At 45.5% G+C, this 23072-nt stretch overlaps 1 protein-coding gene and 1 long non-coding RNA gene across 6 annotated transcripts in view; one reads left to right on the forward strand and one right to left on the reverse strand.

The window, feature by feature from the left end:
* The window catches only part of SCNN1D (sodium channel epithelial 1 subunit delta), a 72870-nt gene extending 53095 nt beyond the window's left edge, over positions 1-19775 (forward strand). For 4 of the 5 annotated variants that reach the window (XM_081871018.1, XM_081871019.1, XM_081871020.1 and 1 more), the window contains exons 2-13: positions 1124-1461; positions 2169-2388; positions 3681-3874; positions 7394-7497; positions 9379-9542; positions 11637-11735; positions 12343-12460; positions 13439-13529; positions 14338-14395; positions 15055-15110; positions 15825-15906; positions 17171-19775. In XM_081871018.1, the coding sequence (XP_081727144.1) occupies positions 1127-1461; positions 2169-2388; positions 3681-3874; positions 7394-7497; positions 9379-9542; positions 11637-11735; positions 12343-12460; positions 13439-13529; positions 14338-14395; positions 15055-15110; positions 15825-15906; positions 17171-17566 (1917 nt within the window). In that variant the 5' untranslated portion in view covers positions 1124-1126 and the 3' untranslated portion in view covers positions 17567-19775. Of the gene's footprint in view, positions 1-20; positions 475-1123; positions 1462-2168; positions 2389-3680; positions 3875-7393; positions 7498-9378; positions 9543-11636; positions 11736-12342; positions 12461-13438; positions 13530-14337; positions 14396-15054; positions 15111-15824; positions 15907-17170 lie in introns of those variants that run through there. The other variant, XM_081871017.1, reaches the window with a different exon arrangement.
* LOC309347108 lies at positions 16276-20558 on the reverse strand. The gene is made up of 2 exons (XR_014158858.1): positions 20475-20558; positions 16276-16387 (listed from the first exon to the last, which is right to left on the reverse strand). It is a non-coding gene; the product is annotated as an uncharacterized lncRNA (long non-coding RNA).
* Positions 20559-23072: the final 2514 nt, after the last annotated feature.

A 23072-nucleotide genomic window follows, 5' to 3' on the forward strand; every position in this document is an offset into this window, starting at 1 on the left:
ACCTGATATTGAGCCATACATCCCTATACATTTCCACAAACTGCTATTGCTGCATGATGACCCCGCCGCCCTTCCGCCAGCTCTCGGAAAGATCCTTGCTTAAGGTTCCTGCTACTCACCCTCTAGGTTTCGTAGATATGAGACACGCCAGAAATACCATATCCATCGACCAGCTCAGGGCTGAAATCCAAATCGGGTATTGGGTCTTGCAGTGGATGAATGTCCCTGTTGAATCGGGTTGTGATTCAGGCCTGTTGTTGAAACCTGGCACATGGCATAGGAGGTGCTCCAGGAAGTGATCCCTTGTGAATCAGATGCTGCCTGCTACTCATCCCTTTTGGAGATGTTGGGTCAGCATCCCCATTTGGAGCTAAGGGCTATAAGAGATGCTGTTTCCAGGAAGGCATAAGAAGGAAAGAGGAGACTCTGCCACAGTCCTGATGGAACATCTCCAAATCTTGGCCCCAGAGAGTGGTATGTTCTACCCCTGTTGTCGGAGGCACTAAGTTGTCACCAGAGAAGTCCTACTCAGAGCAGATACATTGAAATAAATGGGTGCCAGTTAGTCAAATCAGTTAATTTACACCAGTCTAGGTAGGACTAACATTGGTTATAACCAAGTGTGTCTCTGGATAGCAGCTGTTGTTGAGAATTACAAGTGAGGAGTGTGCTGGGACATTCAGGTTCACAACAGACAACCGGTTGGTCACTGTGAGAAGCGGATGCTGGACTAGATGAGCCCTGCAGGGTCCTTCTCAGTTTCTTACATTATTACATTTTGACTCTGAACGTCAGATCCTCCGGTCATCCTTAGAGCTGCCTTGGAACTTTAGTTCCATACTGTTTTGGTTCATTCGAGTTGAACCTGCTATTATTATTATTATTATTATTATTATTATTATTATTATTATTACCAAACTCCTACCTGCATTCAGCCTGGGCTGAAATGCCCTCCCCATCACCTGCATTTAGCCACCCTATTTGAAAATGGTGGAGTTTGGAGCACCTTTTTGGCTAAAATAAATTGCCTTGGAGTTGGGGGAATCAACTAATTGCTTAAGGGGAGCCTGGGTCTCCCTTGCCAATCCTAACTCCAAATTTCAAAACTTTTATATCTGTTTAGAGAATGGAAGAAGAAACAAGGAAAGAGGTAGAGGTAGAAATGAAAAGGGAAGAGGATGCTGCACTCATTGCTTTCTACAGCTCCTTCAAGGACCTCTTTGAGTTCTTTTGCTTGAACACCACCATCCATGGCACCATCCGGCTGGTCTGCTCGAGTCGGAACAAGATGAAGACGGCCTTCTGGACCCTTCTCTTCCTTGCCAGCTTTGCTATGCTGTACTGGCAATTTGGGCTCCTCTTCAACCAGTACTGGCAATACCCAGTGGTCTTGTCAATTTCTGTCAAATCACAACAAACAATGTTTCCTGCCATCACCCTCTGCAACCTGAATCCATACAGGTACGGGTGGTTTTTTTTTTTTTGTATTTTTGAGGGGCTTCCTTTCGATTCATTGAAAAACTTCATTTGCAGGTTGAGAAGGGCTGGAGTTTAGGGGATCACTTATTTGTAGGGAGGGGTCAATTTGTCAAATTCAGTTCCTCCCCTTTTCTTAGGCTTCCTGTTTTCAGTCTTCCACAACATAGATAGTATTTTATTGCTTTGTTGCCTGGGACAAGCAAAATCTAAAATACAGTAAACAACAATAACAGCCAGTCTCTCCTTTCTTGGAAAAATCTTAACAGCAGCTTAATGTTAGAACTGCTACTTAGAACAAATTTATGAAGCATAAATTTGAAGCATATTAAAGTCTCTAGTCCAAAAAGTCTCTCCAGTCATTTGGGAAGCTGACTGCTGCATCTCATATGGGAGATGATGGATGCTCAGTGTTGTCAAAGGATAAAGGACTCATATTGCCTCTGACTGCCCTGATCTGGCAAGTCTATTCTTGGCCAGAGCTATGGACCACACCTGAGCCTACCCTGCCTCCATTGACAGGCATGTCTTTCTCCTGTTGTAAAAGTAAACGGAGCAATACATAGGGGAAACACACTTCAAGTTTTCTTAAGGTTCTGTGTTTTGCCTTCAGGATTTCCCAGAGTGGCCTCTTTGATCAGGCTGTCCCTGCTGATATTCAGAGCCCTTTGTCGTTTCTCTCATTTCCCCAGGGTCAATCTAGTCAGCAAAAATATGGCCGAGCTGGATAATCTGGCCAGGGAAACCCTACACAACCTATACCCCTTCAGCATCCCGGCGAGCACTCTGGAAGACAACTCCAGCGTCAGTCTGGAGAACTGGACAAACAGTGAGGTCAACAGCTCCAGCTTCAAGCTAGATGACAGCATTGCTCTAGTGAAAATGGGCGGCGGCAAAGTGGGCTTCCGGCTGGTAAGTTGAACGGGGATTTCAATGGCCATTTTCAGTGGCCACCTGCCATTGACAATTGGTATTCCTGAATTGGTTGCATGCTGAGCCCAGCCACTCAGGGATCACAGAATGACAGGAAGGCTATCATGACCCTGTTGTTGTTGTTACAATTTCTCAAATGTGCTTCACCCCAAGGTCCCAGGCCAACAATAAAAACACAACATGAATAATAACATTTGGGGTGTATGTTTTAGGACCCACCTTATTTTGATGGTTGCAAGCTGTTTTTGATTGTTTTTAATATTGCTTTTAATGCTGGAACCCGCCCTCAGACCTTAGAGGTAAGGGCGGGTAAGAAATAAATTATTATCATTATCATCATTATCATTATCATCATCATTAAGATACAGGGGTACCTTGGTTGTCAAACTTAATCTGTTCTTGGACTCCATTTGACTCCTGGAACCACTGGAAACCAAAGTGCAGCTTCCTGCACTCAATCAGAAGCCGCGGAAGCAGCGTCAGACATTCGGCTTCCGAAAAGCCTTCACAAACTAGAACACTCACTTCCGGGTTTGCGGTATTCAGGAGCTGATTTGTTTGGGAGCCAAGCTGTTTGAGAACCATATACAGTGGTATCTCGGGTTAAGTACTTAATTCGTTCTGGAGGTCCGTTCTTAACCTGAAGCACCACTTTAGCTAATGGGGCCTCCCGCTGCCACTGTGCAATTTCTGTTCTCATCCTGAAGCAAAGTTCTTAACCTGAGGTACTATTTCTGGGTTAGCAGAGTCTGTAACCTGAAGCATATGTAACCTGAAGCGTATGTAACCTGAGGTACCACTGTACAATTATTGAAAACAGTTGAAAACAACTTAGAATTACAGAAACAAGACAGGTCCTAAAATATACGCCTTCAGAGTCAAAAGCCACGGTTAAGAAGTGCATCTTTAGCATTCACCAAAAGCTGTATAATGAAGATACCAGACGCACCTCTAGTTCACTGCTCAGGGGCTGCACAGGGAAGGCCCTCTCTCAGGCCAGCAAATACACACTGCGCCTCTGAGGTCAGGGTGGCTGTGTGGTCAGAGGCAGTATGCTGGGGAGGAGCAGCTGGAGAGGACACTTGGCTTCCTGTTCTGCTTTCAGGCCACCTAGAGGCATCTGGTCGGCCACCCGGAGAAGACGGACCTTTGGCTGTGTTCCACAGAGCTCCCTCTTCTTCTTCTTCTCTCTCTCTCCAGTTTCTTGATCACTGCACAATTGTTTCTTCAGAGCTGAACATCTCACTCCCCTAATTCTCTTCTTTCCTCAGTGTAACCAAACGGGCGGAGACTGCTACACCAAGATTTACTCCTCCGGGGTCGACGCTTTCCAGGAATGGTACAGTTTCCACTACATGAACATCATGTCCCAGATCCCACCCATCATTGACATCTCCAAGGACGACGACCACATCAACAACCTGGTCTACGCTTGCCAGTACGATGGATTGCCTTGCAAAGCTAGGTAACCCACGCAGCCACCCACCCTGCTGGCCTGCACAGTTGTAGAACCAGAACATCCGAGAATCATTCCAGAGAGGGAGCTCACAGGCAGCCACTGGTGGTCATCAATGGAAGCATTGCTCCTGCAAAAGAAGAATGTAGGGTTGCATCCAATGCTCAGACTAGACCCTTGAAATGACTGAAATTCAGTCATGCCTAGGGCAGTTGCTAGGCAGTTGTCTCCTGGCCCCCCAAGACCTTGTCCAACACTCTTAACCACTAGACCACACTAGTACTTATTTTTCCTCTGGGGAGCTTGATGCAGTGCGGGTGCCCCTCTCCACATTATTCTCACAACAACCCTACGAGGCAGCTTCCTGGCCAGGTTTTGAGCCCTACTCTCCCAAGGTCCAACCACTGCAGAGCACATGCATCGTCCAGTGTGGTGTAGTGGTTAAGAGCGATAGACTCGTAATCTGGGGAACCGGGTTCGCTTCCCCGCTCCTCCACATGCAGCTGCTGGGTGACCTTGGGCCAGTCACACTTCTCTGAAGTCTCACAGCCCCACTCACCTCACAGAGTGTTTGTTGTGGGGGAGGAAGGGAAAGGAGAATGATAGCCGCTTTGAGACTCCTTCGGGTAGAAGAACTCTTCTTCTTCTTCACAGATAGAGGAGTTGCTCCCTTCCCCCTCTATCCCATCGATTGCCCTTTCCCAGACCTTCCCCCCCCCAGCTCCTTTCTGCGGAACCGCCCTACAGTATTCCAAGGGCAGCCCCGCCCTGACCTCCTGAGCCACCCTGCCTATTTCTATTCCCAGATCCCTCACCAAGAGGAGCTGGTTCGTTCAGGCGCACAAGAGGGTGTTGGCGGCTCTTCTCTTTTCGGGATAATTTCAGGCTGCAGATGGGGAAGTTCCCTAGAATTGCCACAGACTCTCCCTGTCTCTCTCGAGGTGAAGGGCAGGTTGGCACCGGGTCCTTCCCGGCTTCTGTTTGCATACGGCGCAGCAAGGAGAACAATCTGATAAAGCCAGAGCAAACCTGCCCACACCCAGTGAAATGCTGCCTGTCTCAGGAGACATGCAGCAGCAGCATTGTCCTCCGGGGCATTGCAGGTACTTTGCGAAAGGAGCAGGGAAGGAAGTGTGAGAGAGGCGGAGGGTGGAGAGGGCAGGGAGGTGAACTCTGTTGCTATTGCCTTGGCCAAATGGGAGAGACAGTGTGGTGCAGTGGTTAGAGTGCCAGATTTGGGCCTGGGAAAGCAGGGTTCTGATCCCCACTTGGCCATGAAGTTGAGCCCAACCCCTAGAATCTTGGATGGCAAGCTCCCATCATCCTGGATTCTATTGGCTGTGCCGGTGTTAGTCCTGCTCATGATGTTCTTGGCCATAACTGAGGGCTTATCCACCCATAGCTTTTGCCCTGCTCTTTCAGGCAGAGGTCCATGATATAACGATCTGTGTCCAAGAGGTTTCTGTGGGGCTATTTTGCTCCAGGCTTTTCCCACGAAAACCCATTCTTTAAAGTCGAATCGGAGCAAACGTCAATTTGGGTTTCTTCACAGATTGACGTTTGCTCCTACTGAGCTTTAAAGAGCTGATTTTCATGGGGAAAACTCCGAGGGAGGAAATGGGCGCTCAGACCCAGAGCTTTAAATCATGGAGAAAGCAGATGAAAGGTAAGCATGGATAAGCCCTAACTTAGGTTTGCTCCTTTCATTGGGCCTGTTCTGAGTTGAATTGAGTTGGAAGCAACCCTCTCTTCTCAAAGTGGCCAACCAGATGTCTCTGGAAAGCCCATAAGCAGGACCAGAGCACAAAGGCAACTCTCCCCTCCTGCAGTTCCCAGCCACTGGTATTCAGTGGCAGCTGAATATAGCAGCTGAACCAAAAAAGCCTTGGGGGGTAGGAAAGTCTTCACCTTCTCCTTGCACCATAAAGTTCATCATGGTGCCAGATGTCCCTCCTTGGCGAGGCAACTTCAGAAGCAGAGCACTCCAGCAAGAAAAGACCCTCTCCTTTGTGGGAGCAGAACTTCTATGGAAGGGATTGTCTCCACTCTTAGTCCCACTTAGAGTAAACCCACTGAAATTAATTCACCTCAGCCAGCCATGCCATTACTGTACTTTCAATGAGTTTCCTCCAAGAGGGGCTTAGATGGGAGAGATCTCAAGGTGCGAGCAGGTAATGTAAAAAGGGCGTCAGTTTTGTGGATCAGACAGGAAGGCTGCCGGTGGCCTTACAAGACCTTTTACCTGTAAGAAGTCTCACTTCTGGAGACACCCTTCCCTTTGTACCACCTCCCAGTCCCCACGTGGCTTGGATGTGCTGCCATGAATGACTTTTCACCATGGTGCTGTCGTGCAGCTGCCAGCTATCCTATTGCCTGGCCTTATCTCTTCTCTGTACAGTACAAGGTGTGACTGTACCAGTTGTTCCCTTGGTGGAGCCAAACTGGTCCCTGCCACCACCACTCCTGGGTCTGTTGTTGAAACAAGAAGCCGGCGGAGCTAACCACAAGGGCCCATCAAAACGCGTCGCCGATAATGAACCCAAGCAAACATTTGCTTAAGCGTTATCGGCTGGGACAAATTGCGGGTATTTGGCAGGCTCCTGTAAGTTTTAAGCAAACTTCCAGAGGGCGGAGCCTCTCTTGGTCTGCTGTACGATCCGCTCTTGTCCCAAGGCAAGATGACCTCACTCGTAAAAGTAACGGTCAGCTTTGGAATGCTGGTGTAATGTAGGGACATGTTTCAACATCCACACCTTCGAGGTTGGAAACATAAGGCCCATAAATGCCAGTTACTGGAAACCACAGGAGCTGTTCAGCTTTGGAGCTTCCCATTGGGGCATCTGGTTAGCCACTGTGAGAACAGGATTCTAGACTATGAGTCATTGGCCTGATCCAAAAGGCTGTTCTTACATTCTTATGGTGTCAATTGGATTGCCTTTATCTTATATTCCTTATATTTTATCCCTGTTCTTAAGCACTAGCTGCCCCCACCACCCAGTCCAAAATACCGCTGGTGAGGGGGGAAGGAGGGTGCTTATCATCTGAGGCTAATAGTATTCATAAAAGTCCCTCTTTCTCTGAGATGGCTTTTGTGATTAAATGTTTCAGCATGGTCACATGGAACAAGATGGTTATCTCTCCATCTCACCATATCCCCAGGGCTGTGAATAGTTAATGGGCACCCGCAGCAAAACATTTCAGTGTGGCGTGCTCCTCTTCAGGGATCCAGCCAGCCATGCCCTTTCCAGGAGACTCCATTCTGTTCCATATCCTTTTCGAGGACATTGGTGAAGGCTGTAGAACCGGCATAGGCAAACTCGGCCCTCCAAATGTTTTGGGACTACAACTCCCATCATCCCTAGCTAACAGGACCAATGGTCAGAGATGATGGGAGTTGTAGTCCCAAAGCATCTGGAGGGCTGAGGAACTGGAGAATGAAGTCCAGTGAACAAACGCTGGAAAGGGGAGAACAACAAAAAATGCTCATATTTGATTTTGACCATTCCCCTTTTCCTTCCTTCACTACAGTGAAACTGAGCACTTTCATCACCCCGTCTATGGAAGCTGTTACACTTTTAATAAAGGCGGGACAGATGAGTTCTGGAAAGCTTTGAAGCCTGGAATTGTTTACGGTAAGAACGGAGAAAAAGAATGTGCAGGCAGATAAGTGTGACTATTGGTCGCTTGCAAGGGTTAGGCTGTGTAGAGAGCTCATTATGTTCCACAGACGTGTTGCTTTAAACTACAGAGATAAATCTAGATGTTGTGTCCCCCCTTCAGGCAATGAAGATCAGACACAGTTTGGTTCAGCTGGTGAATCAGTCAAAGTACATGCTGTGAACCAAGAGGGCAAAATTATCAGTCCAGCAGTTTCTGTGAGGGAAGGGGTAGCTGTCAGTTTGGCTGGGTGTGCATTTGTTTTCCAGCATACATAACCTGCTGTTTTATTACTGTCTTCAGAGTGTGTCGTTAGACCCAGTTATGTCCCAAATCAAATCAGGGCTGTGACACTGGAAAATGGGTGGGTTAACCCTTTCCAGTAGGGTCATTTGCCTGAGTAAAATAACCTTTGAAGCTGCTATTTGCCCAGCAGAGGGACAATATACGGGTATCATATGGGCACCTTTATGTCCCCTCCCCACAAAATTGCTGCAAATAGCAGATCTGAGGAATGATTTTTATCAAGAAAATGACCCAGGTATAAAAGGTTAACCTCTCTCCCATAATGTGCTGTTCCTAAGGGGAAAGGTCAGGAAGGGAATGCGGGCAGGGTCAAACAATAGATGACCCTGAGGGGAGCTAGAGGAAGAGATATTTGTAAAACAGCAAAACTGTGTTCTGGTTTTCATTGTTATAGCTTTCTCAACAGAAGTGCAATACCAAATTTTAAGATGGCAGGCAGGCAGGCAGGCAGGCAGGCAGACTTCAAGCTGACAGGGCCTAGTTTGATTTTTGCTGCCAGGGCAAGGTACACCCAATGGATCTAGGCCCAGAATGGCAGCTCAGGGGGCAGAGTGAGGAGGAGTGGGGTCACCCTATAACATACTAAGAGCCTTCTGGATCAGGCCAGTGGCCCATCTAACTGCGGAGGCAGAGCATAGCCATCGTGGCTAATAACTTTTGATAGTCTTTTCCTCCACGAATCTCTCCAATCCTCTTTTGATACCATCCAAGCTGGTGCCTATCACTCCTTCAACGATTTCATAGTTAAACTGTGCATCACCCTGTAGGATAAGCTGAATATTCGAAGGCAACTGAGCTATCATAAATCGAGGATTTTAGTACTTTAAAACAATACACAATACCAACTGTAAAACAATTCAAATGTATGATCTAAAGGGCAGGGCAAGAAAACACCAGCAATTTAAATGCGCACTGAAATAAATGGTCTCTGGAGCTCTTAAGCTAGTAGACAATATTGAGCTAGCTAGCTAGATCAAAGGTCTGACTCTGTATAAGGCAGCTTCTTATGTAACTGCCTTCAGGTGTGTTGGGGAAAGCTTCCCTGTCATCACCAATGTAAACTTCAACTGCTAGCCTAGCTGTCTTCTGCATATGGAGTGCATCATCTTATCCTTTGCCTCAGACGGCAAAATGTCTTAGGCTGGCCCTGAGTCATTCCTACACACTAGCGATGATGATATATGTGAGATCTTGTGCCCATGAGGGTGTCTCTGACATCATAGTGAGCAACACAGAAGCGATTCCTCTCTCGTGTGGGCAGCCGTTGCTTCCACAGCTGCTCATTGTTACCTCAGAGGCCAACTATGTAGGTGGAAATTTTGAACAGGGTTCGGCCCCCTCCCACCATCAGAGCAACTCTTGAGGGGCATGTGCAATAAAAAGAGCTTTGGCCACACGCTGATGCCATTTCCTGTTTAGCAACTGACTGATGTCACTTCCTGCTTGGAGGGAGCTGTGCTTTGACGACGAATCCCTTTGCTTTTTCCTCGGAGGGCCATTGGCCCCATCCAGCAGGTCCTTCTTACCTTCCTGTGTTTGTTTGGTTCCAGGACTCTCCCTTATCCTCAAAGTGGAGCAAAAGGACCACATCCCGCTGCTGTCCACCAAGGCGGGCGTGAGGGTGATGATCCACAGCCACAACCAGACCGCGTTCTTAGAGCATGAGGGGTTTGATATTCGGCCGGGGATTCAAACCACCATCGGGATCACACAGGTGAGCACCGGGGGGGTCTGAATGGGCAACAGGAAAAACCTTGGCATGTGTCGTGTGTGGAGGAGGAAAAAACCTAAACACGTTGCAGAGTTCCCAAAAATAGACCAGAGGCAATTGTACTTCATCCAACAGAACTTTACTGCTCTGGAAGGCAAATGAGCATAATGGTCACAAATCCAATACATTTAGAATTGGCACTGTCCATAAGAAATCCAGTTGCAGCAGACTTCACTTAAACTTAACAAGAACTTATAATAAGACTGAACCTTAACACTAAGAGTACAGAACGCCACACCAGAACAAAGAGATAGAGTCAGCATGACCTTGACAGAAAGGATAATAGAACCAGTTTCAACCAGCTGTACTCAGCTTCTCAGAAGGAATAACCCAAACAAGAACTTTCTGCCTGTTTCTTTCACATAGAAAGAAACCTTCCAGAACACTCTTTTTTTTTTAAGTAATTTTTATTAAATTTTTAAACAATAAACAGCAACATACATAAAAACATGTTCTTTTCCATTAACCACATTTCATTCTCATCTTTGGACTTCCTCACATCTCTTGTTCCTGCACTCTAAACACATAAATTTTTCTAGCAAATTATTTACTTAGTTCAATTTATATTATTTAATTGTCCAATATTGAATCACAAATTTTAGAGTTTAAATAACTCTTATTCTTTAAAAATTAATGCTAGGATATTTTTTATCCAAAATTTGTCTTATCTTTCAATTACATTTAAATTTATATCCCTTGTTACTAATTTATTGGAGCCATATTGTTACGAATCTTACATCTTTCTTAACATTCGTACAATTTGCAGTATTTTTGTAAATAGTCCTTAAATTTCTTCCAGTCCTCCTCCACCAGTTCCTCTCCGAGGTCTCGGATTCTGCCCGTCATTTCTGCCAGTTCCATATAGTCCATCAGTTGCATCTGCCATTCTTCCAGTGTGGGCAAATCTTGGGTTTTCCAGCCTTTAGCGATGAGTATCCTTGCTGCTGTTGTGGCATACATAAAAAAAGTTCGGTCCTTCTTTTGCACACTCTGGCCGACAATGCCCAAAAGGAAGGCCTCTGGTTTCTTAGGGAAGGTATACTTAAATACCTTTTTCAGCTCATTATATATCATTTCCCAGAAGGTCTTGACTCTAGGACAGGACCACCCGAGGTGAAAGAATGTTCCTTCAGCTTCTTTACATTTCCAACATTTGTTATCAGACAGATGGTATATCTTTGCAAGCTTGACTGGGGTCATGTACCACCTGTATATCATTTTCATAATGTTTTCTTTCAAGGCATTACATGCCGTAAACTTCATACCGGTGGTTACCTTCCAGAACACTCTTGACCTAAGCAGAACAGGGAAGATCTCTACACATCAGATCAATACTTTTGTACTAAGAAATGTGGGATGGTGGGGTGTCTGGGAGGCTTTCTGGCTGGAGGCAGAGCAGGGTAAAAGTGTTTTAATCAGCTGTTTGGAACCTCAGGCGCGGGAGCCAAATTCCTTCCAATCTGGCCGTTGGCACTCTCTTCCCAGGCCACATACCCCTCACCCTGATTCACATCCCTGCTTTTACCTGGCGAAATGCACTCTTGAACTCTGGTAGTGTCTCTTACTTGCCTGGATGGTGCATAGAGTGGGGCTTGTGTAAATGTGTATATAAACTAGTGAAAGTAAACCTTACATCCAATGCCACGCCCCCTTTTGGCTTTGTCCCCGCCCCCTAGAAGTTTGCCCAGAATGAATGCAGCTGTCGCTCTGAAAAAAGGTCCTCCCCTCCCCATCCCTGATGTTTTGAACTGGCATTCCAAATGGGGTTTTTGTTGCAATCCCAATTTGGGGGAATGTCAAAATGTTTGGGCTCTCCGAGTTCCACCCCACCAAACCTGCTGGGCACCAGCCACCACCAGACCGTTGGCTTTCAATAACTGGTGACAGGCAATTGCAAGGGCCTCCTGTGGGGCTGATGTTGCTTTAGTGGTGGAGAGGGGGGAGATTCTTCAAGCTTTAGCTTCTTTATTTTGAATTGATTCTGGCCTGTATGCTAAACTCCAAGTGATATGCTCTTTCCTCCCTCCAACCACGCAGGACGAGGTGACTCGCTTAGGCGGAAATTATGGCACATGTACAAAAGACGGTGATGATGTGGCTGTCAAGCTCATATACAACAGCACATACACGCAGCAGGTACAGCTAAAACAGAGCCTTTGTTTTCCCACTTTATTCGTTTCTGCCTTTTTAAAATCCTGCCCCTTCCGATGTGTTGGATCACTCAAATAATTAGAGCAACCGGCTCACTGTCAAAGATCGGCCCAGTTAATTCAAATCAGGGTGTGAAATTCAGGCTAAGGAAGAGAGGGGAGAAATTTGATTCTGGTTTCAATCAAATCTACCTAGTTTTTTTGTGTTTTTTTGCAGTTTTTGAACTGAAGAGGTAAGCTGAAAAGGCAGGCCTCCTTCAGAATTTGCCCCAGTCCAAATTGTGCAGTGCAATTCTTCAGCCAAGTAATGTGTGCAAAGATTTACAGAGGCAAAGTTTCCATAAGAACGCATGTGTTATTGCAAATACCAAGCAAGCATGCATTCTATTGGGGGGAAATTGTTTTGCAGTGGTGGGTTTGGCTCTTCTCCTTCACCATTGGTGGCAAAATGAATTGGGATAGCCCTTCCCATTAAGGTAGCACCTATCTACCCCACTAGCGGATCTGAAGCAAAAGGCTTGAGGCACCAGAGAAATTTGACTTACAGCACTTTGTTTTGTTCTGTCTCCCCATCCCATTTCACTGCCCCACAGGCTTGCTTGCATTCATGCTTCCAGAGGAAAATGATTGAAGACTGTGGTTGTGGGTACTATTACTACCCACTGCCTCCAGGAACGGAGTACTGCAACTATAACAAGCATCCTAATTGGGGTAAGGAGAAGCCACACACACACACGTGGTTAAATGTGTTCAGAATGACTTGATTTGGCCAATGGCACAGAGTCTATATGTAGCCTGGCTAGCTGTTCCCCCATGACAGCCAATGTGGTGCCTGCAAATGTTGCTAGACTCCAGCTCCCATCATTCTTGCCCATTGGCCACATTGGCTGGAGCTGATGGGAGTTCCAACAAAATTGGGAGGGCAATATGTTGGCTACCTCCTGGCATACCTGAACTAGGGTGGATACTTATACAACGATATATATATATATATAGAGAGAGAGAGAGAGAACACAAGAGGACACATAATGTAAATACTTTGTATGAGCTGACTCAGGGGTAGGGAATCTCAGGCCCAGGGTCTAGGTGTGGCCTTTCACAATCTGGTCCTTGGGATTCTCCCTACATCATTCAAGCAAAGCAGTTAGGAGAAGGAAGTGCTGATCAAACTGTATTCAGCTGAAAACAGGAAGTGACAGCCAAACTGCTAAATTGGAAACAGGAAGCGCTAATCAAAGTGGGTTCAATTTGAAGCAGGAAGTACCACTCAAACTAAGTTCAGCTGCAGATAGGTAGCCGTGTTGGTCTGCCATAGTCAAAACAAAATAAAAAAATTCCTTCCAGTAGCACCTTAAAGACCAACTAAGTTAGTTCTAGGTATGAGCTTTCGTGTGCATGCACACTTCTTCAGATACACACTGAGTGTATACACTCTTCAGAGTGTATCGGAAGAAGTGTGCATGCACACGAAAGCTCATACCTAGAACTAACTTAGTTGGTCTTTAAGGTGCTACTGGAAGGAATTTTTTTATTAAGTTCAGCTGGAAACAGGAAATGTTGATCAGACCATGTTGGGGGTTGGTTTGGACAAGGACCCTTCATGATGGCAGAACAGGGCTGTCTTCAATTATTTGCCTGTGGCAGCTGTATCCTATTGAACTTGTTCCTCTTATTTTTCCCCTCCTGTAGGTCATTGCTTCTATCTCCTGTACAATCGCATGTACAATCAGGATGCCACTCATACCGTATCCTGTTTTGACAAATGCCACAGACCATGCAAGTGAGTAGCAAAGGCATTTGATGCATTCGAATGGTAGCAGGGTCAAGCTTAACATGGACCAGATATGTGCCTTTTCATTGACTGGCCCACTAGATAGCTACCTCCTCTCCTCAATCTCTTTTGAGCCATACATGCAGGTCCCACTATTGGTCTGCTTGTTATGTGAAGATTCACTTATCCAAACGCAATAAAAAATGCCCAAACCTTGCTACACGCTGATTCAGATATCCAAACAGCCAGAGTCTGCCCACTTCCATACTTGTTTATGCTTTGCTGGTCAGCGGTAACCATTTTCAGGCAGAAACCACGGAGAAAAGGAATGGGGAGAGAGATCGGATAAATCAGGGAGCAGGAGAGTTTGAACAAACCAGATTTTCCTTTGTCTCTCTCTTGCTGGTTGGCTGCAGCCATTTAAGAAAAAAACATGATGGAAGGGGGGAGGAACAGAAATGTTCGCATAGGAAATAATGGAAACTGTCGTCTTGTTAGCTGAATGGTCACCTAACGAACAATTTCCAGGGAACACACTGTGTTCAGTAAGTGCGACCTGCATGTAGATCACCCAAGGATGCATCCAGGCATTCAGGCATTAGAGCCTTTTCAGGCTAGTGGACACTTTGGGAATGTTGAGAACGTACTGTGGGTTCCAGTCACCAACTGGCTGCCATGGGGGTGTGACATAACATAAAATGGCCGCCACGTCTCAAAGTATAGAAAAGGAGACGGGATCATAAAATGTTCACTGTAGCTTTTGTTCTGATGCAGCAGGGTTCCTCGTAACTTTTTAACATTCTTGTCTTCTTGGCAGAGAGACTTGGTACAAACTTTCAGCAGGATATGCAAAGTGGCCCTCGAGCAAATCTGAGGTAAAGTATAACCTATGTGGTGTTCAGAGTGGGGGAGGATGCTAAATTTTCAATGTTCTCCCAAGCTGGGTAATGATAGTCACTTACCAATCAGGGAGCCTGCTGCAATGAACATACAACCAATCAAGGAGCCAGTCACTTGTGTTGTGTTCTCCTATTAGGAGGAGAATTTAACTGTTTCTTCTGCCTCCTTAAACATCTGATAGGGTGCAACAGGTCCACCATAGTGGTGTCAAATTCCCTTTTTTAAAAAATGAGAGCAAAGAAAATATATTAAGCATATTGATGAAACTTCTAAGTGCAAACAAAAGGTTTTGAATGTTCAATATATTTTTAAAAACTTGGTAGTCGCATTACTTCTGCCTTGCTTGTATGTATCGGTTTTTATTATTATAATTTGCCAACTACTCTACTGCACAGTGCTTCCCTGTCTTTAACAGCAGCTTGACCCAAAGGCCTTCATAGGTGGTCATTTTTATCCCAATGTCATGTTAAGCTTCACTGCAAAGCAAGCTTCCGTTAAGAGCCCAAGAGCAAGCCCGGCTGATATTTTGGACAGCTGGCAGCTCCCCTATGCCATCCCTGGCACAATGCCACTTGAACCATCTGCTGCGTCTGCTTCCAGATTTTGAACCCTGTTCCTGTGTCTTTCTTTTTAGAAATGGATTCACAAAGCTTTGGAAGCCCAGAACAGATACAATGTCACCTGCGACAGGTTAGTCACATTGTTTTTTCTACTGGGGGGTGCTGCTGCTGCTCTGTCAAGTCCTTCTCTTTTACCATAAATGCAAGATTATTTGGCAACTGTCTTCAGAACTGGCATCTATGGTGAAGTGCTAAATTTTGAAGTGTAGGAGCTATAGCCTCAAGAAAAGTCCACTTACATGGCACTATACCAAATTTATTTTGATCAGTCCAATTGCAATCCTGCGCATAGGGAAGGGTACACCATGGCATTCACTGGTCCTTGCTTCTGACTGTACCAGTTCATTTTGCATTTTAACAAAAGGTCCTCAACCATCTGGAGCAAAGGAACACACAGAGTGAGGTTGTTTGGTCCACCTAACTCAGTGTTGCCTACACTGACTGGCAGTGTCTCTCCGCAATTTTGTCAAAAGTTCCCTCAATCAAATTTACACTGGACAGTTTTGGATGTTTTGGATAATTTTTTATATATAACCGACGGATGAAGAATTTGAAGTTCTCTTTTTTCCTCCTCCTCTTGTTTTTTTCTTCCCCCTTTTCTTTTCTTCATTTTGGTTTGTTTTTATTTAATTAGGGTTTTTTTAAAAAAAAAACTTTGATAAAACAATACTGCATATTTGATATTAACCTTCATGTATTTTCTTTCAAACTGTAATAAAATGTATTGGGAGGGACAGACAAATTTACACTGGACTAAATCGATCTTGACGCTCTCTTTCCTCAGTTTCAGAAAAGATATTGCCAAGGTGAACATTTACTACGAGCGACTAAACTACAATTCTTGGGATGAATCTCCTGAATATACAGTAAGTTGAAGTTGTGTGTTTATTTGGCCCACATTAACTTTAGTTAGTCATGTTCATTCACTTGAAATGGGTTTACTCTGAGTATAGCTAAGTGACTGCTACCCAGTATCTACTCAGAAGTAAGTCCTCTTGAATTCATTGGGACATACTCCCAAGTAAATGGGGTTCAGATCACCACCTTCGTCATGAGTTAAGGACCACTGGTTTCCATGGCAACCAGCTGCAGCTAACGATAGGCACCCATAGTAATCATGCTTACCTGGAAGTAAGTCCCATTGAACCCAATTACTGTGCTAGTGAGCAAGCATGCAGAGAATTATGCTGTCAACTTGGATCCAACCCAACTTAAACAGCAGTTAGAAACAACTATTACCAAAGAAAGGAATTCATTTCTATTTGCATCTTGTTTTTCGGCTAAACAAATTCTCCCGGAGCACCTTAGAATGATCAGGAATCAGATGCCACTCCCCTGTCTTAGAATCTAAAAATTACAACAGAAGGGGAAATGAGATTAGGAGGGAGGAGAGAAAAAACATACATAATGTTCTTAGCCTTTATGTTCTTTGAAACTGATAGCAGAGGCCACATAAAGTTGCCCTTCCGCAAACAAATCCGTAAGGAAGACAAGCAGCAATTACAAATGAAATAAAACTAGGAACAGAAAGAAAGGACAACTTGGCAGGTAAACGAAGATATTTGCGGAAGAGAAACACATTCTATCCATCTAAGTCATACTCAGAGTAGATGCACAAAAATTAATGGCCATGACTAAGTTAGATCCATAAACGTTGATGGGTTGACTCCATGTGGGATATTAATGTTGGCTGCAACATATAGGGTCACAGCAGTGTCTAACCTGGGGCTGGGGCAGCTAAAGTCCAGGGGCCAAGTGTGGCCCCCAAGGCTTCTCCATATGGCCCTAGGAACCCTTCCCAGGCCACTCCCTTCCCCAGCCCTACTTCACCCTCCCTGAGTGCTTTGACCTGGCTGGAATGTGTCCTTGAACTCTGATCATGTCTCTTGCTTTCCTGGATAGAGGATTGAGAGAGGTTCCGGTGTGTGTGTGTGTGTGTGTTTGTGTGTGTGTGTGTGTGTAGAAACTAGTCAACTTGTACAAAGGGTAAAACTGACGTTTGTTGCTACACCCATTTATGCCTCTGGTCCTCCCACCACTGGCATGCAGCTCCCCAGAAGGCTATGTGGCCCTCACTCTGCAAAGGACTCCCCGCCTCTGGTCTAATCAGATGGTCTATGTTTTCCCTAGGAATCCCAGATGATGTCCAACATGGGAAGCAACTGGAGTCTCTGGTTTGGGTCATCAGTGCTGTCAGTGGTGGAGCTGCTGGAGTTCCTCGTGGATGCCGCCATCTTGTCTCTCATCTTCCTCTACCGTCAGTTCACGGCTAAGAGGACACATAAGGTGTCTCAACCCCCAAACATCCCGAGCATAAGCTTGACTTTGGAGAAGTACCGCTATGTGGAGGAAGGCCTGGCCAGCACCCAGGATATCACAAAACCTTACACCAGCGATGGCACTGGCACCCCATGCCAAGACACAAAATATAGCACATACCAGATGCCTGAGCTCTACCCAAGTGTGGTGCTGAATGGATTCAAGCACCGGAAAGAGCATAGCATAGATATGCGCCTCAACAGCTAATGGTGTCCAAAGAGAATGGATCTTGGAGAATTACAAACCTACCTTCATACCTTTGAAGAAGAGCTGCTTTTGTGGGGAATTGTGGCCAGTAGAGTTGTGACTGCTGACCCAGAAATGCTGGCTCAGAAGTGCTGGACTGATGGGGCCCAGCCTCTAACAGGAGACTGAGTCTGTGACTTTTCTCTTCTGAACCTCCTCGGACAGTTCTGTGGCAAACAAGATGGAGCCCAGGGAAGCGAGGTTTTTCATCCAGCAACTTGGGGTCAGATTTGCAACGCATTCCGTTAATGAGGGAGGTGTCTGAATGAAGCCTCGCCCAGGCAAACACTGACAATTCCTTTCTGACTGGTTCCTTGGTTGACTTGAAGACCCCCTTTCCCCCCTCATGTTATTTGTTCCACGGTATTCTTTTCAGAGATGACTGACCTGTGGCCTTCTTTCTTATGAAAGAAGTCTATTTTTTTATTTTCGTTTTTTCATCTGAGGGAAGAGGAAAGCCAGAGAGTGACTGGCGGTTATCCAGTTCCCTATAAAAAGCCACAACCGTAGCTTCCCGCTGAAGCTCTCCTGAGGGAACCAGATTCAACTGGGCATCCCTGGGCAAAGAGGCTGGACCGTCAACATTTCACAGGTGTCTCCGAGTTAAATGTTAAACAGCCCACACATTAAAAAATGTGTCTAGCGAACATTTATGAGGCTATGTTCTCTTCTGTCTGTGTTAACAGTGCCTCTGGGATCCCAGAGGGATGCAATGAATACTTGACCGTGCTGATTGTAATGCCCACGGTACCTCTTCTGTTTGACAGGTAGTTCTTTCCTGTTTGAGCTCTGAAATCTGTGGCAAGGAACGTGTTTTTAATTATGATTGCGTGCTGCCTCTGTTAAAATGTGAAGTTCAGGGTTTATAAGCTGAGTTCTTGGAGAAGAAGAAAAACAGTAGCTTGCATGGAGCAGGATAGGTGCCCAAGAACCCCCAGTGTCTACCCTAGCAACTGCCTGTACTCAGGTTACAGCGCCCCCTTCAGGTGGCAAAGGAACAACACTATGCAAAGTCAGCTCTTTTGAGTGGCTGGCAGTGCGACAGCTTCTGATTGGTCGTTCTCCACTCAGGAAATTAGTTACAGGGCACTTTTTAATATTACATTTTACTGGTGAATTTGGAAGCCAATATCAACTTTTCAAATGGATTTCTTTACCTATTTCCCCTCTTCAGACCTCAAAATCCAGCCATGTCCATAACGGCTGCTGTTCTTTTTAAAGTAAACGGATATATACTTGCAAGCACACTGAACTTTTGCTTTACACAAAATGTGCCAGATTTCTCCTTTGCATAATGGTTTCTTGATTAAAAAAAGAGAGAAATGTTCTAACTGTATTCAGAAGATTGCTTTGTCATAATGGACATCCTGAAATCCTGAATTATAAAATATTTAGTTTTATACAGCAAATAGATGTCTGGATGTACCAGAAAGCTTTATTGATGATCACCAGAGCTCAAGGCTGTACCACACTTTATGCATCCAGGGGTCATTCAGTCTTCCGTGTTCATCACTTGAAGTTTGCCGTGCCAAGTGGCAATTTACCTGCCTGAGCCTTTCTGAGGGAGAAACTTGACTGCACGCCCACAGAGCAATCTAAGCTAGGGGTCATCACTATGCCTGTGTTAGTCCTCAAATGATAAACATGTCTCTCTGAATAAGTCCAAGTAGCATTGTTTCAGCAAGGGGGAGTTGGAATCTATCCCCACATTGTTGGGATCACTGTGGGTCCGACTAAGCCCCATGCAGGGAAGACCCATTGGATTTAATGAATCTAAATTAGTCGTGTCCATTAACCTCAGAAGTATGGCTAGTGTTGGATAGAATCCTGTAGATATCTATCTATCTATTATTTTCTACGAATGAAATATGTACTGTATATCCATCTGCCTTGCTGTTGAATTCTATGATGGTTGGATGCAGACGCATTTTGAAGGAGAATATTTGACTGTAATTTATTTTGAGTGTGTGCATGTATGAGAGGGAGAGGGGGGCAGAATTATGGAAAGTGACCTCTTTTTGTGGCTGTAACTTAATAATTTATTGTGCACCTATTTTGTCCCCATCCCCTACCCCTTCGCCTTGTTGAAGGTTAAAAAGAGCAAAACTATGCAATCTGCACTGGTTGTTTTGTAATCTTTCTGTAATAAAATGCTGCAGGTGTCTTTTCATACTGACTAGCATCATTTATTTGGGGTTTGAAATTTCTTGGGGTAAACCGAGATGAAGCTCATCACGCTAAGAGGAGCATGGCACAGTTTGTCCCCACTGCTGATTATTCCCTAGTGGGGCGGGAGCCCAAAAAGTAGGTGGAGCTGGAGCCAACGATTGGCTGAGTAAGAGCCAATAGCAGGCAGCACCAAGTTGTCATACTTTTGTCCCCATCCTCCTTCCTGCTGAGTTCTACAAGGGACAACACCTGAGACTCAGGTGGAGGAAGGTGACAGTCAGGGCCTCACCGTGGACTGGATGTAAATAAGTCAGGTGGAGTCGGAGGAATCCGGGTTGACTTTGATGGACCTGCCTTTACAGCCTGGAAGAGCCATGATGGGCTTGGATATCTAATTATCGCTCAAATGGAAATCACCAGAGCTTGGGTCATTCAGATTTAAAAGCAACTAGTTCAACTTTCCCCTGTCCAAAAAGCCACTGGCTCCAGTTCACGTTCATTCTTTCACAAAACAAACGGGTTCCATCCAAACTCATCCAAATGAAAGAATAATAATAATAATAATCCAGAACATTATGAGCTGCTGCACTTCAGTAGACGGTCCAAAACTGGACCCACATATAAGTAATAAGATGGCTGACAGAAAGTCATCCACTGATGTTTTCCCCATAATTGTATTTCCATACAAGAAAAGCCTTACCGGGCTGAATTTATTCCATCCAAGGCATCTGTCACTTTGTTTTTGTGCTTCTCGCTGCAGGCTGCTCCTGTTGCAAAGGAGAAAACCTCTTCAGCAAAGAAAACACAGGAAATGCCTCACATTCCTTCCTTTTAGTTACTTGGCAAAAGCGGTTAAGTGACTAAGTATCCTTAGCAGCAGCAATGCCATTGTATCTGCCTAAAAAGCCATAGAACATTGCCTTCACCGTTTGCTTTCTTACTTTCTTTATTAAAAACCAAGTTTTTCCTTTAAAAAAAGCAAGCAAGCAAATATTCTGGGCCTCCTGCATTGTGGGTGGGAGTGGGGAGAGATGAATATGAACTAGAAATTGTTTTAAGTTCTATCCCAAAATAAACTTAATTCACATTTACTTCAGCAGGGAATTATGAAAACCACTTTGGGGTCTAATTTAAGGTGTGTGTGTGTTTTATACAGTAACTAGTTCAGGGAACTTCATTCCAAGCCTTGGAAATCACATGATTTGTATTTGGACCTCTAAAATTCCCAGTAAAAAAGCTAGCAGGACCACTCTGAAATCCTGGAGACCCACAGTCAGTGTAAACCAGTGTTCTTCAACCATAGGTTGTAGTTGAACTACAATTCCTTTTATCCTCAGACAGTTTAGTCCATGGTCAGAGATTAGGTCCAAAGTTGTGGTCCAAAGATGGTTAGGCATGGGGTACCCGTGACCCTCCAGATGTTCCTCATTCCCATCAGCCCCAAGAAGCATGGTCATGGATAAGAAGAGTTATAGCTCAACAACATCTGGAGGTCTGACGTTCTCCATTCATGGGGAAGGTCCTAAATTTAACCTCAGCATCTTCAGAAGCCTGTCTGAAACACTGCAGAGATTCTGCCAGTCAGTGTACACAATACTGAGCTAGATGGACAAATGGTCTAACTCGGAATACGGCTGCTTCCCAAGTTTCCATGTCATTCAACTGGATGGTTGTTTTCTTCCATTGCCATGGGGCGTTGCCTGCCTTACTCATCTTGCCAATTTAGGCAACTCCCTCAGCCAAGAAGTCAGCCAGAGAAGGATCAAAAAAGGCCAGTAGGAAACATGCCACTGTCCTCCCCGGTGATGCCAAGCCCTGCAAATCCTTGCTGAGTTATTTCGTGGTTGTTGTTCTTAGCCTGTTGGTTGAAAAACAACAGCACAAACTGCAGCAAGCATTTAACAGGCGACTGAATTCACTCATCCCTTGGCCACCCCCACAAACCAAAGCTATTCCAATTACCAGGCTTATATAAGTAAGTGTGAAAGCCTGCAGGAATGTTGTCCAAGGAACACCTCAATGAAAGGGGAAGATATTGGGCTTCCCCAAGTTATGACATACCCTCAACCTGCCGATTGACAGGCTTGATGCAGCCAAGGTTATGGCAATGGCAGTCATCCTGTGAGCAGATGACTCACAGTGGGTTAAACAGTCATGGTGTAAATCCAGCATCTTCTCACCACTGAAGGTACAGAGGTATCCAGTAGGTGGCTGGTGCCCACTGAGAATGGAAGGCAGAGGTGCAGTAGTCTAGGGGCTGAGGACCCATTGCGATTTCTGTAGCCTGGTCCCTGTTTCCAGTTTCCTAGAGCCAACCAATCAGCAGGAAAGGGGAGTTTTCTATCCACTGAGAAGAGGCCTTCTCACCTTTCAGCTGACTGGAACCAATCAGGTGAGTCAGCCACCGAGGATCGGCTCCTAGGGTCACTCTGGAGAAGGCACCTGGGAAGGACACTAAAGAGGAGTTGTGATTCTGGTGGCTTCCCAGAGGCATGAGAGAACACTGAGCTGGACTAGGTGAGCCTTATTGGGTTCTTGTGAGTAACAGAGAAGGAGGCCTGTTGCCTTCATGCCCTGCTGTCAGGGACTGAGCAGAGGAGGAATGGTGGAGACTGCCTCCCCAAGTGTGACCTTTCAGGAGAAGAAGACAGTTCAGAACTACAACAGGGGATTGAGGGAGGTCTCAGCTCAGAGGCGGATGAGGTGGAAAGCTGGAAAATAACGGGAGAGGAGGAGGAGGACTCAGTGATGGACACAGTGTCTTTAGAAATCATTCCAGACCTGCCCCCCTCTCTCCCAGAACCCGGCGAGCCTTGAAAGTAGGAGAGCAAAGAGCTCAAAGGCAGAAGGCAGTTTTCACTCGGGACAATGTCATTATTCCAATAGGCTGCATTCTGTAAATACTGAATAAAAAGCAGATGGTAAGAACTTTTCCTTGTCTTATATGTCCCTGGAAACTGGCCGTGGGAGTTGCTTCCTCTGCCACCTGACACCTGGCCACCGGTTTCCTGGAGGCATCTGATTGGCCACTGTCAGAACCGGATGCTGGACTAGACAGGCCATTGGCCAGACCCAGCAGAGCACTTCTTAGGTTCCGCAGGTTCCCCTCACTCAAAGCTCAAAATACCAGCTTGAGCCAAGGTTGAGTGGTTGTGTTTGGAGGAGGGAAGGAAACTTCTTGGTTGTTGAGTTAACTCGAAAGGGAAGCTGAAAGTCAGAGGGAAAGACTAGTAAGTAGGTGGGACATCTGTCAGATGGAAGTGTGTGGTGAATAAATGATATTATAAATGGGTGGCAA

This window comes from Podarcis erhardii (genome assembly GCF_964252035.2).
Source record: "Podarcis erhardii genome assembly, chromosome: 7".
NCBI classification, from domain to species: Eukaryota; Metazoa; Chordata; class Lepidosauria; order Squamata; family Lacertidae; genus Podarcis; species Podarcis erhardii.